The sequence below is a fragment of the Harmonia axyridis genome, chromosome 1 (assembly GCF_914767665.1).
Source record: "Harmonia axyridis chromosome 1, icHarAxyr1.1, whole genome shotgun sequence".
Taxonomy (NCBI): Eukaryota; Metazoa; Arthropoda; class Insecta; order Coleoptera; family Coccinellidae; genus Harmonia; species Harmonia axyridis.
In genome coordinates this window covers 43,762,105-43,778,953 of record NC_059501.1, presented here as the reverse complement: position 1 = coordinate 43,778,953, position 16,849 = coordinate 43,762,105, and the positions used below count along the sequence as shown (strand labels likewise).

Sequence of the window (16,849 nt, the reverse complement as noted above, 5' to 3'; positions counted from 1 at the left end):
CTCAAGCCCCCGATATAGATGCAAAATTACCATAATTTGTTCAATTGTTGATATTTAGATGTATTTTTCATTTTAAACATAAATTTTGATTCAATCGTCATATTCTAATAAATTAAAAACCATTTTATGATAGGCAACTTTTGATACAACCTACAACGTTGTCGGTTCTTAGACGAAAAAAATTGACTTCAAATCCGCTGCCTTGGACCCAGCGGTTTTCATTGCGATACAAACTTGGCAACGCTGTGACATAAACGACATTCTCTGTGACAAATGTCAAAGATGCACACGTGGGGTGTCTCTTCAAAATTCGATTATTGGTGTTATTATAATATATAATTAGCTCATTCTACTGCTTATGTTAAATACAGTAAGTTTATATATATCACTCATGGTTTATTATGGAAAATCGAAATAAATGTATTGAATTGAAAAATAGATCCAATGTAATATGTACATTTGGCAATGGTGGAATTATTGTATGACAGTAAAAGTGACCTCGAATTACTATCAAAATATAATTTAAAGCTTTAGTTATTGTTATCCATTTGTTTTTTCCATATTTATAGGTGCTAGATTTATTTTAGATTGAGATAGACATAAAAAATAGAAATTATTTATTTTTCTGTTAATGTCACAGAAAAATAGTTCAAAGTTCGCCCTTCAATTTGGCAACGTCGATCCCCCTTCTTCCTACTTTAATTAGGGCGGAGCCTAAAATTTGGCTCCTTCTCCCTAGGGATCTTTATGAATCGGTACCAGCGTTGCCAACCGTACGGTAATTACCGTATTTGTACGGTAAATTGATGCCAAATACGGTATACGGTCCGAAGGGGCTACCGTACGCCAAAATACGGTAATTTCGTAATTTCAATGCCTCAGTTATTAGAAATGTTTTTTGAAAGATGCCAGCTTTTCTACTCATGTCTCTGTGTAGAAATTAGAAAACGGTATGATTTCGACAATTTTATTTTGCCAAAATTGCAGATATTTGTGCCTAAAAATGCAGTTTCTTCAGATATACACCAGCAGTTCCCATCATTAGCTCATTTGCTCCAAAATATGACACGTTTTTATGACAGTAGTGAAGGTCAACTAATCGATGAACAGTGGAGGTTGCTGCCAGATTACCATTTTACTGCTGATGAAGAAAAAAAATAGACATCAACGAGGACATTGACATATTCTGGGGAAAACTCCAAAAATATACAAATGAAATGGGTGTATTTGAATTCCAGAAATTGTCGCAGTTCGTACTGAATATATTATCCCTTCCGCACTCAAATGCTGAATGCGAAAAAGAGTCTCCAGTAAAATAAACTTGGTTAAAACAAAATCAAGAAATAAGTTAATAACTAATACAATCAATGGTTGTTTATTAACGTCTCAGTGTGTGAAAAAAGATGGTAACTGCGTAGATTTTACACCTACTCAGAATATGTATGCAAGAATGAACAAAATTGATATGTATTCTAATTCTTCCAGTTCTAGTATCGAAGTTGATGAAGATGAATTTGTCATAGACGGTTGAAATATAAATTTTTGAAAAGAGGACACATGAATGCAAATCATATTTGTAAGTCTAGTTACTTGAAGTTGTTGAATGAAATTATCAATTCAAATTAGTGTTAAATGCAATAAGATGAAATTGTTTTTCTTTTTTCTAGATGTTACAATGGAATCAGAAGGTTTTACAGAAGCAAGTAGCAGTTCGGCCACCCCCAAACGTAGTGGTAGTAAGCTGAGCCCCTTAACCAACCAGAGAATTGAAAGAATGAAGGCTAAAATCAATTCTTTGAAGTGCAAAATATTTAGGCGTAAAGTTCCCCACTGTTTTTGCAAAGGAAGACCCATCGAGGCTACCAATAGAACAAATATCTCAAGATTGATATGTGAATCAATACGATACCTTTCCAAAGATGCTCATATTATTTTTGCTAATGAGTTGAAAGCAAACTTTGTTAATAAATTCAACAGAAGATATGATGATGACTTGAAAGAAATGTGCTTGTTAAGCTTGTTAAGTGAATACAAAAAATCAAAAACTAAGAAATCTATGCAATGAATAATGATTCACATTCAAGATTACTTATTTATTACTTATTTTTATGTATATATTCTTCTGTACATTTTATTATGTTTATTCAATTGAATTAAAAATTCCACTAATTTGACAAAGCATTTTTTCTTTCTCTCCCTAATCTTTGATTTAGGGCTTAGTTAAATTTTGACAAGTTTAAATTACAATTTGTAGGTTAGGTATGGCCATAGAATAGAAAGAATTGTTTATCTCTTTCTCTATGTACTGCTGTGGTTCTGTGTACGGTAAAAGTATCCCAAATACGGTAATTTCTCGTCCCTGGTACGGTAATCTCAAGATTTTGGGTTGGCAACGCTGATCGGTACCCTGTTTACTGGAAACTGGAACAATACTAATGCGCACTGGTACGCTTCGGAGCTGTACCGAGGAGCTCCGAACAGTGACTGGAAAGCACCATTTGTTGTCTCTGATCTGATATTTCAATTTCGTAATCATACAACACTTTATACTTAAGGACACCTATACAGAGAACACACTGGTTAGCTGTCCTTCGAACTTTATCAAAGTAATGAATTGTGAAAATTATAATATATATTATAACTAACGAAATATTAAACATTATTTGAATCAATCACTAATGCTTCTGAAATTTGATTCGATAAAACTCTGGCATACAAAAATATATTCAAATATTTTGAAATTGCTTTAAAATATTTATCCATTGCTGGCAGATCAATAACCTCCAAAATAATAGGTACCTATTTTACTGTGAATCAATTCAAAATGAACTACGAAATATTTCAAAAATTAATGTTTTTTTTATTTTTAGTGATCTAAGACTTATGTATCCAGACTTTTTTTATATGTTACATCCACTTCATTACTATATTTCAATAAGTTCGTTTGGAATCGGCTTGAAATTAGATGCATTTCGTGTAGTTTTGATTATCAAATTGATTTATTTCCTCTTTAAAATTGATCAAAAATTGGAATACCGATAAGATACAATATCAATCAACACCATGCGATGATCATCATTGAATATCAAGTAAGTAGGAGATGAATTCATTTGAAATCTAAAATCATACAAGATGCAAAAAAATTCAAAGACAAGAACAAACATTTCAATTAAAATATAGTCATAGAAAAAATAAAGAAAACCAAATTTTTAACTGACAGCCTTCTAAGAAAGATATAAATAGCGCCTCCACCCATTCGGGTTATTGACATTTGATAGTATGTAGTATTATTGTGTGAGCCAGACGGGCAAATAAAGTTTGAGTTTTAAAAGTATGTTTTAATATTAAGGATAGAATCCTTACAAAAATATAGGGTCTCTACAAATGGCTGGAATATCGTAATGGCTTTTCAAATATTTTCACCTTTCTTATTGTCTGTTTGGAAATTGATAATACACAATTGATAATTTATTGTCAATTTCAAAATGTTATCTAATGGAATAGTTGCCAGAATTAGCGAAAAGTGATAAAGAACATTTGAAAGGTCACTATGATAGAATTTATAAAGACCCTGTATAAATATACAGTGGACTCTCGTTAACACGAAACAGAGGTAAGGCGAGAGGTAAACCAAATGGTAATTCGGGTTGTAGAGGTAAAGAATATAATAAGACAACAATAATGTGCTCGAATATAAGAGTATAATTAAAATGAATGCCTTTACATTAAAGAATAAGATAGATTTAGGCTCTGCTACAAGGATAGGATTTCACAAAAGCAGTATAATTGATCATATAATGACAAACCAGAGTCTAAGTTGTAACATATCACTCAAAGATCATAGTATATCAGATCATAAATTAATCTATGTAACCATCAATCAAGCAATCACAGAAAATGTCTCGAGAACTATCAAACGGAAGTATGTTGATGTTGAGAAATGGAGATGATGTGTGAGTTTCGAACTTAGCAATAGAACTATAACAACTTTCAGTGATCTGGCTGAAATATTATGTAGAACTAAAACACTGTACAGTGCATCCCATTTTGGGTGAGACAGCCAGGTTTCTCGCTTGTTATTTAAGATAGAGCCTTGGGGTTTTCACGTTCCTGTCCTACTTTTTCGTGAAACTCAAGTTGGTCTAATCAGATTGTGCATAACTGTTTCCGTTCAAAAGATACAGGGTGATTTTGGAAATTGATAGTTTTCGGACCCCTTCTTTATCTCCGAAGTTATTAGAAATAATGCTGAGGTAAAAACTACTTCTGAATCAGAATTCTGCGTAGAATCCAGTGGCGTACTCATTTTTTTTTTCGGGGTATGGTTTAGAAGATTCCACACAAACTTATGTTTTTTTAAATGGAACACTATGTGTATTATTACTTCGTTGAATTCGTTATTTTTTTCCCTTCAAAATGATATATGACACTATGTAGGTAGGATGTTCAGAAATGTTAAAAAACACTAAAACATCAAATAATGATGATTTTTTGTTAATGGGCAATGGATTTCCCATAGCAAAGAAGAATCAATAATAATAACAATAATTTATAGCGATGACAGCTAGATCACATTGGTTTTTTCCCTCCAATGCCTACTTGATAAAACAATGCTCCCAAATGCATAGTAGCCATAATAACAACAAGGATGTTTGTGTCATCAATGACCTACTACTTTTAAAAATCGAAAGTAATAATCCTCTTATTGAAACATAGAAAATTCATGGCCCATTTACAAAAAAATTAACATTATTTGACGTTTTAGTGTTTTTTTAACATTTCTGAACATCCTACCTACATAGTATCATATATCATTTTGAAGGGAAAAAAATAACGAATTCAACGAAGTAATGATATATAGGGTGTTCCATTAAAAAAAATATAGGTTTGTGTTGAATCTTCAAAACCATACCCCGAAAAAAAAAATTGAGTACGCCACTAGATTCTACGCAGAATTCTGATTCAGACGTAGTTTTCAACTCAGCATTATTTCTTATAATTTCGGAGATAAAGAAGGGGTCCGAAAAGTATCAATTTCCAAAATCACCCTGTATCTTTTGAACGGAAACAGTTATACAGAATCTGATTAGACCAACTTGAGTTTCACGAAAAAGTAGGACAGGAACGTGAAAACCGCAAGGCTCTATCTTAAATAACAAGCGAGAAACCTGGCTGCCTCACCCAAAATGGGATGCACTGTACATCTGATGGGTGCGAGATCAAGATATTTCTCTTTTGCGGATGATACTGTCCTGGTGTACTCAGAAAGATCTTTGGAGGAACTGGAATCGACTATCAATGCTGATCTGCTTTATTATTCTGACTGGCTGCGTTATAACAGACTGAGCATAAATGTAGACAAGACTGTATATATGTGTATAAGGCAGAAGAACAAACATTCCATGAAATACAAGTCAAGTTTGATGATATTTCACTTGATCGTGTGAAACAGCACAAATATCTAGGGTTGTATATTGATGAAAGATTGAATTGGGAAAAACACATAGAACACATGATACGTAGGTTAACTCCTGTGGTGGGTTCACTGAGAAGATGCTCATTTATGTTCAGTACACAACACAAAAAAATGATCTACCACAGCTTGATCTCCTCCAGACTGAGGCTACAAGTGTTCCAAAATAGAACTATAAAAATATTATTGAACTATGGCAAGTTAACACCTACATCAATATTATATAAGTACACTAAACTTTTGGACATTCATAACCTAAAGAAATTGGAACAGGTTAAACTGATTCATGGCATGACGAACAATTACATAAAGTCAAATTATAGATTTACACTAGTACAGGATGTGCATAGTCATAACACCCGAGATAGAGGTACCATCAGAAGTGAACTCAGGTTTACACGGAAAGCCCAGGACTCCCCAATTTACCGAGCAATAGAAGCATTTAACCAAATACCACCAGAAATAAAGTATATAAGAACTAAAAAAAACTTTAATATTAAGCTTAAGTTGTACCTGAAAGATTTATTTTGTTTAATTTATCTTTGTTGTTGTTTTGAATATTATATAGTATTATTTTTTTGTATATTGTTAAATAGGCCTTGTCACCAGTACTTGTACTGTATTAGAGGTCAAGAATAAAGAAGTAAATAAATAAAAAAATAAAAATAAAATAAGACTATAATAAGAGTAGATTGTACATATTTGATGAATTTACTGAAAAATGAATTGAAAATAGAAAATAGAAATAGACCAACGTGTCTTTGTGTTGACTAAAGCCAATTGACAAATTCTTAATATTTTAAGAGTTCATCTGATGAAGGAGTCTGATTTAGACTCTAAAACGTCAAAAGAGTTAATTAATTTATAGTGTTATTTTTCGTTTCTTTTTTGGTAACATTTTTTGCATCCTGACAAATTATTGCAATTATTGCGCAGGAGCATTTTATTCAATTTTTTTAAGCTTGTTTCAGAAATTGAGAGTGAAAACTTTAAATGGGTTTTTCGTAAAAATTCCAATCTACCAGAGGTCTTTCAGAGGCTTTGAAAAGTCGGGATAAAAAACATTAAACAAAAAATGTATTTCCAACAACCTTTACATAACTAAGCAACAAATAAAACTATACTCTATAAAACCTCACGATGCTATTATTGCATCATTAAATACGCTCGAATCATTGACATGTTTCAACGGGGTTTGGAATTACAAACTGACTTCGAGTTAGGTAAATTTAGTGCGTCTTCGACTTATAGAGGTATAAATGGTAAAATATATCCGTTAAATCGTTGCGAGTTATGCATGAAAATTTTTTCGCCTTAGACATTTTTTCCAAGGGGATTGAAAATAATTCAAGTTATCGAGGATTTCAAGTTAACGAGAGTCCACTGTATGTATATTCCAATAAAAAAATGTTGTTTTCAGATATCTCATATATGACTCATTTACCTAAGTGAATCAAATATTCTGGTTTCTGTCATGGGAACTTCATCTTCTGAGAGATAAGATAGAGAGAAGCATACTTTCAAAAGGCAATGACTTCGAAAATATTTTGAATTGATTTCTTTCATTTTTCCTGTAAAATTAATTATTTTGGGTATCATTATTGCTGCAAATAAGCAGTATATAATAAGTAAATGAGAAAATGTCATGGAGAAAACCCTTTATGCTATCACACCTATATAACAGAGCATTATGACTTTAATATAAATATTTTAAATTTTTTCACAGGATTATTTGCAATATTTGTTATATTAACAATGACTGACTATTTCACATTCATGTTAAATGAACCGATCTAGAGCTCTAGTCAAGTCCAGATTATATTAACCTGAACTTGACTCTGATAAGCCTGTCATGTTTGGTGTTAAGATTTATATATGGGCAGGTCAACATCAATTTTAATTTTTTTTTACAAATTTCAGATATTTCATCTTTCACTCTGTGAAATAGTCTAATGAAATTTCACCCGAGATTGAATTTATCTCATAAGACTGTCTTTAAAACACCAATCGTCTTGGAAACTCCCGGTGTTCTCAAGCAATTCGGTTTAGTTATGAAATAAATTGACATACTTATAGAGAAAAAAATTCAATCATCTGTGGTACCACTACTGATAGATATTCTATTGATGCCTTTTAACAAAATGTGTTTCCAACAAAAATGTTAATGGGTGTTGAGTAAATATTACTTCAAACAAATATTTCTCCCAAATTCAAAGTGAATACAGTGAACATATTATATTCTCTGTTCACTTAAACTTCTTATCTCACGAACATACATCTTCATGCTATATTTTCAACAGAAATGCATTCATGGACGAATATATTATATCCAACTCTCTGGAACTTTTACTTACTGTTGTTTGCCATCAGGTTTTCTTGAAGTTTGTCTCGTTGATCCTCCAGAACTTCACCAAGATAGGCTGCAACTTTGCGTGTAACTTGTTCAACAAAAGCATCCAATTTTCCAAGATCATCTGAAAGACCAACTAGTTGATCTAGGGTACCCACCTTTTGAAAAATGGAAATCATCAGTAGATGTTATATGAAAGAACAGATAATGTCACCTTCAAATCTGGTATTTGAAATTTGTAATTAACTGACAATGAGTTCTGCTTGTTTGTTAAGTTATTCATTGTCTCCCATGTTTGCTGACATGTTTTGTCTCCTGGTGCAGAAATTAACCAGTATTCCGTCATTTGAGCGTTGAACAAAGCTGAAATAAAAGTTGATAAATCGATAAAGTCGCAATCATGTCTATCATCTAAAAATTATCCTACAATATATATCCAGCAGATCTAGAAGAACTTCTGATTTACAACTTGATATGAATTGTTATTAATATAACTTGTAATTATCAAATCATCAAAGCAGATACATACATAAAATTCAAGCAATGAAGATCATGTGATGAACTTTTACCTGCTATTATTCATGTGATAAAAGATAGATTTGAGAATAAAAATGTAAACATATACAAGATATTCACGTAAGTATTTGAAAGTCAATTGAATTAAACTGAAGTACTTTAAAAACAACAGTTCCATACCTAAACTCAGCTTTCAATATGAACAGTCAAAAAATCACTGGCAAAATATGGAAGCATTCGAATGCTTACTGAATATTGCTAATGAATTAAGAGGGAAGGAAAATAGTTTAAATGCTAAATAATTTTATGAAGGTTTAAGTTTATCTCAAGAATATGTAGGTAACAGTTAATATCAGGATAAGTATTGGTCTCTGGTAATTCATAAACTGACTATATAATGTGATGCGAGAAAATATAGGACAATTAGTGAATGAGTAATTAATTTTTTACCCTTGCTTCACAAAATAGGTGTAAGACACTCTAAAATATACAACCACTCCCAAGCACCAGAATACAGCTGATCAAATCGTTAATGATATTTCACGTGATTATTGTGTCGCCATCTAGAAGTTCTGGTAGGATATATATATTTACATTTATATATAAGTCAAATGTCACATGTTTATAACCACAGAACTCTATTTGAAAATATTTGTTTCGAGTCCACCGAAACCATAGACCTATAATAATAATAAAATATTAATGTTATTATTCGGTCATAGACCTATAATAACATTATTATTATGTTATACTCACTACTGGCGGCGTCCAGGACATGCATTTACAATAGAGTTGGGACTTTTTCGCCTTTTTGTATTTGAATATTCATTCTTGAATTTATTCACTTATTCGAATAATTCAATCAAACAAATATAGTCTATTCATGAGTTTTACTCTCTATTAGGTCGAATTGTACGAAACAACGTTCATTTGTAGATCAACAGAACAGTAAGTTATTGATGATCTCAGTTCAAAAGAACGGGCGTTGTTCCAACTCATATTAGCTGCTTTCCAGTCAGGTGCGTGTCACCCCGGGGCTCGGCGCACTAGAGCTTCGAGCCCTTGCTATGAGTGGAACGCGCCAAAACAAAACTGTCAAATTCAACGTAAACAAACCAGCGTTCTACAGCTGTCTCGTACTTTATGCGAAGTGCCGGTCTTCTTTCTCTCTCACACCTGTCAGGGCTCGAAGCCCCGCAAATGCGGGGGTGCTTCAGGGGAAAGGGGAAGGTAACGCGAGGGCTCGACGCCCTGTTTACTGGAACATTACAAGTGCGCTTCGGTACGCTTCGGAGCTGTACCGAGGAGCTCCTGACGTTGTCTGGAAAGCACCTAAAAGCTGCTTTCCAGTCAGGTGCGTGTCACCCCGGGGCTCGGCGCACTAGAGCTTCGAGCCCCTGCTATGAGGGGAACGCGCCAAAACGAAACTGTCAAATTCAACATAAACAAACCAGCGTTCTACAGCTGTCTCGTACTTTATGCGAAGTAACGGTCTTCTTTCTCTCTCACACCTGTCAACGCTGGTTTGTTTATGTTGAATTTGACAGTTTCGTTTTGGCGCGTTCCACTCATAGCAAGGCCCTTGCTATAGGGCGTCGAGCCCTCGCGTTACCTTCCCCTTTCCCCTGAAGCACCCCCTGTATTTGCGGGGCTTCGAGCCCTGACAGGTGTGAGAGAGAAAGAAGACCGTTACTTCGCATAAAGTACGAGACAGCTGTAGAACGCTGGTTTGTTCATGTTGAATTTGACAGTTTCGTTTTGGCGCGTTCCCCTCATAGCAGGGGCTCGAAGCTCTAGTGCGCCGAGCCCCGGGGTGACACGCACCTGACTGGAAAGCAGCTTTTAGGTGCTTTCCAGCCAACGTCAGGAGGTCCTCGGTACAGCTCCGAAGCGTACCGAAGCGCACTTGTAGTGTTCCAGTAAACAGGGCGTCGAGCCCTCGCGTTACCTTCCCCTTTCCCCTGAAGCACCCCCCGCATTTGCGGGGCTTCGATCCCTGACAGGTGTGAGAGAGAAAGAAGACCGTTACTTCGCATAAAGTACGAGACAGCTGTAGAACGCTGGTTTGTTTACGTTGAATTTGACAGTTTCGTTTTGGCGCGTTCCCCTCATAGCAGGGGCTCGAAGCTCTAGTGCGCCGAGCCCCGGGGTGACACGCACCTGACTGGAAAGCAGCTTTTAGGTGCTTTCCAGACAACGTCAGGAGCTCCTCGGTACAGCTCCGAAGCGTACCGAAGCGCACTTGTAGTGTTCCAGTAAACAGGGCGTCGAGCCCTCGCGTTACCTTCCCCTTTCCCCTGAAGCACCCCCCGCATTTGCGGGGCTTCGAGCCCTGACAGGTGTGAGAGAGAAAGAAGACCGTTACTTCGCATAAAGTACGAGACAGCTGTAGAACGCTGGTTTGTTTACGTTGAATTTGACAGTTTCGTTTTGGCGCGTTCCACTCATAGCAAGGGCTCGAAGCTCTAGTGCGCCGAGCCCCGGGGGTGACACGCACCTGACTGGAAAGCAGCTGAGTGGAAATAAAAAAGGTGGATTTTATTGTTTGATACGTGGAAGTCTGAATCGCACGAGAGACGGTTAATTGTCATTCTTCAATTTACCAAAGGAAACTGAAAGGTAGGAAGGTTTTTCATGTTAGGGTGGATTTCGAAATCTTATTACTATTATTTTTCCAGAATTAATCAATGGTTAACCATATGTTCCCGAGAGGATCTCTTTGGAAAATCTTCTGTCCAGTTGAAAGGATATAGGATATGTGCTGCACATTTCGAGGACAACATGTATACTAATTTCTTGAAAAAACGTCTTCTTCCTAAAGCAGTTCCAACCATTTTTTCCTATTGAAAAAATTGTCTATTGAAAAATTGGAAGAAGTTGGTTTAATTGTGGATGGTACTGTGAATGACAGGGGAAGTAATTTTATTGAATTGGCCAATAAATTTGGTGTTACTCCTGAAAGATTATCAAATTGAATACCTTAATGAAATGATGGTATTTATCAAATCTATAAAGGTATTTAATACTCAGGGTAAAGATGTTACATCAATAATTAAATGCCTAAAATGTTGGTTCATCACCATAAATGGAATAAAACAGTTGTGGCGAGTCACACATTCATCTGGTTTCAAATATCTTTTCACCAGACGAGTTAATCAAAATTGTTTGGAGAATTTTTTTGGGGGCATTCGAATTCATGTGTTATTGTGAGGATTGTTAGGGTTATTTTCCACAGCTGTGGCTTATGTCATTGTTTTTGTTTTGTAACATCATGTCAACAATACCTTTTTTTTCTTTTGATTTATTGTATATTTCTGATAAAATTGCACACACAGGTGTTTTCACCAAAGTGCATAGTGTAAGGTAAATGGAAAATTTAATGTATCTGAGTTGTTTATTATATTTGAAAATGTATATTATCTGTAAATAAATTGAATTTAATTGTTGATAATTTTTTAGCGATACCATTGAACCAATTTTCTGAACATTACATATTAGTTTTAGCCAAGCACCGAAAGGTATCATTGGGATTTCAATTATATATTAACATTATTCTAGAGATAACTCACAGTTTATTTTTTTAAGTTAATAGGAAATTGTACTTATTGTATTGAATATTTGAATAAACTCATTTATTATTATTATTATATTAGTATTGATATTTGTCATTAGTATTCTTAGTTGATATAAAATGAATATTCCAAATATAAATTCAGTCTTATCTCCTGCACATTCATCTTGTCTTCAACTCATTCAACAATTTAATCTCCTAAATTTATCATCAAATCAATTGTAACACAATCGGTATGATGTGTTTGTTGAAGTACTTATATGATCATGATTTCATTGAACTCATTCAACTATTCAATGTCCTAAAATTATCCAAAAATACAAAGGTAGTGTCATTCTTTGTAGGATGATTGGTTGCAAAAAAATTATTCAGCAAATTTGCTCCTTTCAATATAAAATTGCATGTTACGTTCAAATAAATAATACTCCGTGAGTATGGTTACAAGGTTAATTTGGTTGTTAAAAAAATTGTGAATTAAGTCAGGTACAGTAAAGGTTGCATTCATACTAATTATAACATAAAATTCCTTTAGAGAAAGATATTTTTTCCATGAAATGATTGAATACTTTTTCATTTGAAATAATAAAATTGAATCAGTGGTTACTTAATTAGTACGATATATATAAAATTATTATTTATTATTATTAATGTATTCGATAAAAGCGATTTTATTGTATTTCGGGAAATTCAAGTAAGATAATAAAAGTCGGAAACTCACCATTAATTCAAATTCTGAAATGAAATACAAATTGACGCTGAAAAATATTTTGAAATAGAATTTCTACTTCCATTCAATACGCAGTCATGTCCCAAATATTAGGTATACAGTAATCATACAAATGTAATTTCAAATGGGCCGCCATGTCATAGAATTGAGAAGTTTTAATATAAATATTTACTATTCTGTGGTCATGTAGAACTACCACCCTTCTGACAGTTTTTCAAGGTCACCAAAATTGGTAACATCGAAATAGGGATGGGCAAAGGACAGAAAACTATCGATATATATTCTACCGATATTTTCTGACACTATCGAAATGTATCGAAATATGTTAGAGTAAAAATATCGATATATATCGCTGTAATATTTTAGTGTGGGATTATTTTGTTGAATTCAATAAAGTTTTTCTATCGTAGAGGAGAATAATAAGATTCAGATGACGAGATTCAGATGAAAACGACATATTTATTAGTTTTCAATATTTCGCATTATGATTTCGACCACACGAAAAATATTTTGATCCACTTCCATTAGTCGAAAATCCAGATTTTTAGTAGTTTGCTCCCATTTCATGGAATATTTTCGATATGCAGAATTTCAGCTTTGCGATTCTACATTTCGATATTTAGGTATTTCAGAGTTTCAAATTCGATATTTTCAATATGTCGCATTATGATTCATCTTGACCAGATTCAGTTGAAGACACATTTAGTAGTTTACTTTCATTTTTATAGAATATTTTCAAGATGAAGCAGGTACTTCAGTTCTGAAATTCTACATATCGAAAATACTCGATATTTATTTGAAAGTGTCAAATTCAATATTTTGCATTATGATTTTGACCACACGAAACATATTATGCTCTAGTTCCATTAGACGAAAATCCAGATTCATCGTGACCAGATTCAGTTGAAAACATGATATTTAGTAGTTTTACATATTTTCAATATGAAAAATTTCAAAACTGAAAATGCTTTTTATTGTATGGGTCATTATGGGGTAGGTAAAAGGGATCTTGGGAATTCCAGCAATAACCAATAAATGGTTCCGGACGTTTATGTACAGAAAGAAAGGTATTTAACAACGGCCTTTGAATTCTATTACAATTTTATTATGTCTATTTTTTTCTTGAGCTTTCAGCAAGATCGAGACATAACTTTTTATTTTCGATGAGTAGAATTTCAAAACTGCTACATATATCGAAAATATTCGATATTCATTTTATAGTCCGCTAAATCAGGATTTTCGACTAATGGAACTAAAGTATACTATGTTTCGTGAGGTCGAAATCATAAGGCAAATAGGTAAAAATTGAACGATTCAAAAACTCAACAAGTTTCGCTTTCACATGCAACTCAACAAGTATCCTCTATCAAGTTACTCGGACTACATCTAGAGAGTAAGTTGGGTTGGAAAACCCATATAGATGTCTTAACCCGAAGGTTGTCAGCGAAGTTTTTTCGATTCGTAGGATAAAAATGTGCACTTCAGACGAAATAGCTAGGTTAGCGTATTTCGCTAATTTCCATTCTTTGGCCTCATATGCGATAGTTTTTTGGGGGAACATCGGAAGCATCTAGAGTTTTTAGGCTGCAAAAGAGGGCAATTAGAACACTTTGCGGCCTTCAAGCCAGAGACAGCTGTAGGAGTTCGTTTGTATCAGGGAGGATACTTACAATATCAAGCATGTATATCCTAGCCTGTTTAAAATATGTTCACCAAAATATTGAACAGTTTCCAAGAAATATGAACAGACATGCTTTCAACACAAGAAATAAATCTGCTCTAGAGATACCTTACCATCGACTTACCTCATCCCAAAAGTTCATTGACCATTGGGGCCCTGTTTTTTATAATAAAGTTCCGAATGCTTTCAAGAGGTTGGATGAAAAGCGATTCAGTCTGGAGATGAAAAAGGTGCTGTTGAAGACTGCTTTCTATAGTGTGCACGAATTTTTAGATAGTGATATTTTTACATGATTTCTATTTAATTAAGTCTATTATGTAATTATTGTATTTGTAATGTGTACTTGTTATATACCTTATATGTTGTTATATTCATATGACGTCTTCCTATATCTTTATATAGAGAATAATAAATTATGATAATGAGAAATATAAAAAAATATCGAATCTGATACTCTGAAATCTATATAAATATATCGATAATTTCGGTTGAAAACGATATTCATCGACAATTTCCTGAAAAAATATCGATATTTCGATATATCGATATTTATTGCCCATCCCTACATCGAGAACAATGGAAATGTCAAAGAGAGTCGCTTCTGTAATACCACAGATTACTAGTTAGTCTGTGGTAATACCATAGACCTTATATCACATGGACAGGCCCTAACGAGACTTTCACGAAGAGTTCGCGTCAGGCTGAATATGAAAGAGAGAGATGCAGCTAGATGAGTCAATGTCAAAATCATATGACCAAAACATTGGACTTACGTTTGGAAAATCTTGAATTTTTCTTTTATTCTGAATGAAACTCATTGTTATTTTGATATATTGGAATTCTAGCAATGTAAACGAGGGTTAGAATTGCTTGAAATCTTTCTTATATTAATCTATTTTCGACTATCAAAAGTTTAATTTTTGTTTGAGAATTTATGGAAAAAGCTATAATAAATAATATTTTTATTATTTATATACCAAGAATGGAAAGCATTTTTTCCTTAGGTATGTATATAGTCTCTTCTACTACTTTTAAGGTCGTCATTTTTATCAGTCAGGGAGGAAAATGGTACTTCTACTCCTGCTGGGAGGAAAACATTTTTCCTTCCTTCTTTAGGGGCGAGAATGAAGTTTTCTATTAAGATAGTAGAAAAAATATATTTTTTATTATATCGCAACTTAAAATGAGAATAATTTTCATATATTTTTATCAAGTGAAAATCGTTATATTATGTTATTATTGAGTGAAGATGATCATTCTTTCAAATGTTTGGTTGGAATAATCAATTCAATATAGACTAATTCTTAAATATAACCATTTAAAGATTCAAAATGAAAGTATACTGCTTAGTAATCACCTATTTGTGTTGTTCTATTTTATTACTTTGGCTTTCGACAACCAAAATTCTAAGTACCAATATTATTGATGGTAGAATGAAAAATCATTTTTACAAACAATTTTATCGTTTGAATAGAATCAGTTATGTGTATTACATTTCATTCTTCAATTTTGTATTACTTCCAACTAGTTTAGTTCAAGTCACTTATCAATTTGATAATAGTAAAATCTTTCAGAAAATTGTTTCCAAATAATACAGGCAATGAAAAAAAAGAAAGTCTATGAAGAATTGTATTCATTGAGTTTTTATTGCTGTTCAAAATACATTATTACAATAAATGATTTAAAAAAATGGTCCGACTTAGCCTATCAGCGCATGTGGAAGAACATCTTCGAGTCGGATTTTTCACTCTCCACTAAGGAGGATATTCACTCTTCCAATCATTTAATATCCAGAATATTGAAAAATTTCAGGATTGAGCTCTACCTCTTTTTAGTTCTAAACTCCTCCAAATCTTGAAATTTATGGATCTTCTTCTCCTTATCTCTCCAAGGATCAGTTATGATACATTCATTTTTCCTGAAAAATACATATCATAACGTTATAAGTTGTTGTTGTCATACGTTAAAGTAATTTTCAACTAAATAACAATTCAAGATACCCATTTTCAGCCTTTCAGCGAATGAGCTTCTCTAAAGATGAATTTTTAAGCCACGGCACAGAATATGTTCCTCATTTAGTATGGCAATCTAAAAAACTGAAAATTTCAAACTATTTGAGCTTTAAATTTGGTTTTTCTTTAATTCAAACCTACATTATTCTTGTTTAAATCACACCTAGTATCACAAGTATTTATGGACTTGTCTGTACCAAACCAACTGTTGTGTTCTTAAGATCAATAATATCATGTCTTATTTCCATTCTATGTCTTATTGTATCATTTGGTATCATGTCTCTTTCAGATTTTCCAGCTGCTGTTCACTTCAGAGCTGTATGTTATTATGTCCTAACTATTGAGTGAATTATTTTCTTATTATTCACATTTATGTTTTCAATCGATAATATCCTATTTAACATTGAGATTATTGGTTTTCTTTGGATGTTTCTCTCAGATATTACTTCGTCTAGTGTTCCATTCTTGGAAATCCTCATTCCCAGGTTTCTTATTTCTAGTATTTCTAATATTAGTATT

General features: G+C 33.2%; 2 protein-coding genes and 2 long non-coding RNA genes across 8 annotated transcripts in view; 1 reads left to right on the top strand and 3 right to left on the bottom strand.

Moving 5' to 3' along the window:
• The window catches only part of LOC123671456 (V-type proton ATPase subunit C), a 50,901-nt gene extending 41,952 nt beyond the window's left edge, over nucleotides 1-8,949 (bottom strand). The window contains exons 1-3 of one of the 3 annotated variants that reach the window (XM_045605315.1): nucleotides 8,790-8,949; nucleotides 8,038-8,186; nucleotides 7,828-7,981 (exon numbers count right to left, since the gene is read on the bottom strand). In XM_045605315.1, the coding sequence (XP_045461271.1) occupies nucleotides 7,828-7,981; nucleotides 8,038-8,169 (286 nt within the window). In that variant the 5' untranslated portion in view covers nucleotides 8,170-8,186; nucleotides 8,790-8,949. Of the gene's footprint in view, nucleotides 1-7,827; nucleotides 7,982-8,037; nucleotides 8,187-8,519; nucleotides 8,542-8,789 lie in introns of those variants that run through there. The other 2 variants (XM_045605313.1, XM_045605314.1) reach the window with 2 other exon arrangements.
• On the top strand, nucleotides 780-2,088 carry LOC123671457. Of its 2 annotated transcripts, XR_006746106.1 has the most exons (3): nucleotides 780-950; nucleotides 1,019-1,576; nucleotides 1,668-1,836. XR_006746106.1 is itself a non-coding variant. In XM_045605316.1 (2 exons), the coding sequence occupies exons 1-2, from the start codon at nucleotides 1,558-1,560 to the stop codon at nucleotides 2,063-2,065; spliced, it is 417 nt and encodes a 138-aa protein (XP_045461272.1). In that variant the 5' UTR covers nucleotides 1,259-1,557; the 3' UTR covers nucleotides 2,066-2,088. The 2 variants fall into 2 exon arrangements, 1 of the variants encoding a protein (XP_045461272.1); XM_045605316.1 differs by lacking the exon at nucleotides 780-950 and having other exon boundaries at nucleotides 1,259-1,576; nucleotides 1,668-2,088.
• LOC123671458 lies at nucleotides 954-2,399 on the bottom strand. Its single transcript, XR_006746107.1, has 2 exons — nucleotides 2,101-2,399; nucleotides 954-1,141 (listed from the first exon to the last, which is right to left on the bottom strand). It is a non-coding gene; the product is annotated as an uncharacterized LOC123671458 (long non-coding RNA).
• A 6,996-nt stretch (nucleotides 8,950-15,945) lies between the features above and the next one.
• On the bottom strand, nucleotides 15,946-16,849 carry LOC123671455. Of its 2 annotated transcripts, XR_006746105.1 has the most exons (3): nucleotides 16,472-16,849; nucleotides 16,319-16,414; nucleotides 15,946-16,236 (listed from the first exon to the last, which is right to left on the bottom strand). It is a non-coding gene; the product is annotated as an uncharacterized LOC123671455 (long non-coding RNA). The 2 variants fall into 2 exon arrangements; XR_006746104.1 differs by having other exon boundaries at nucleotides 16,319-16,849.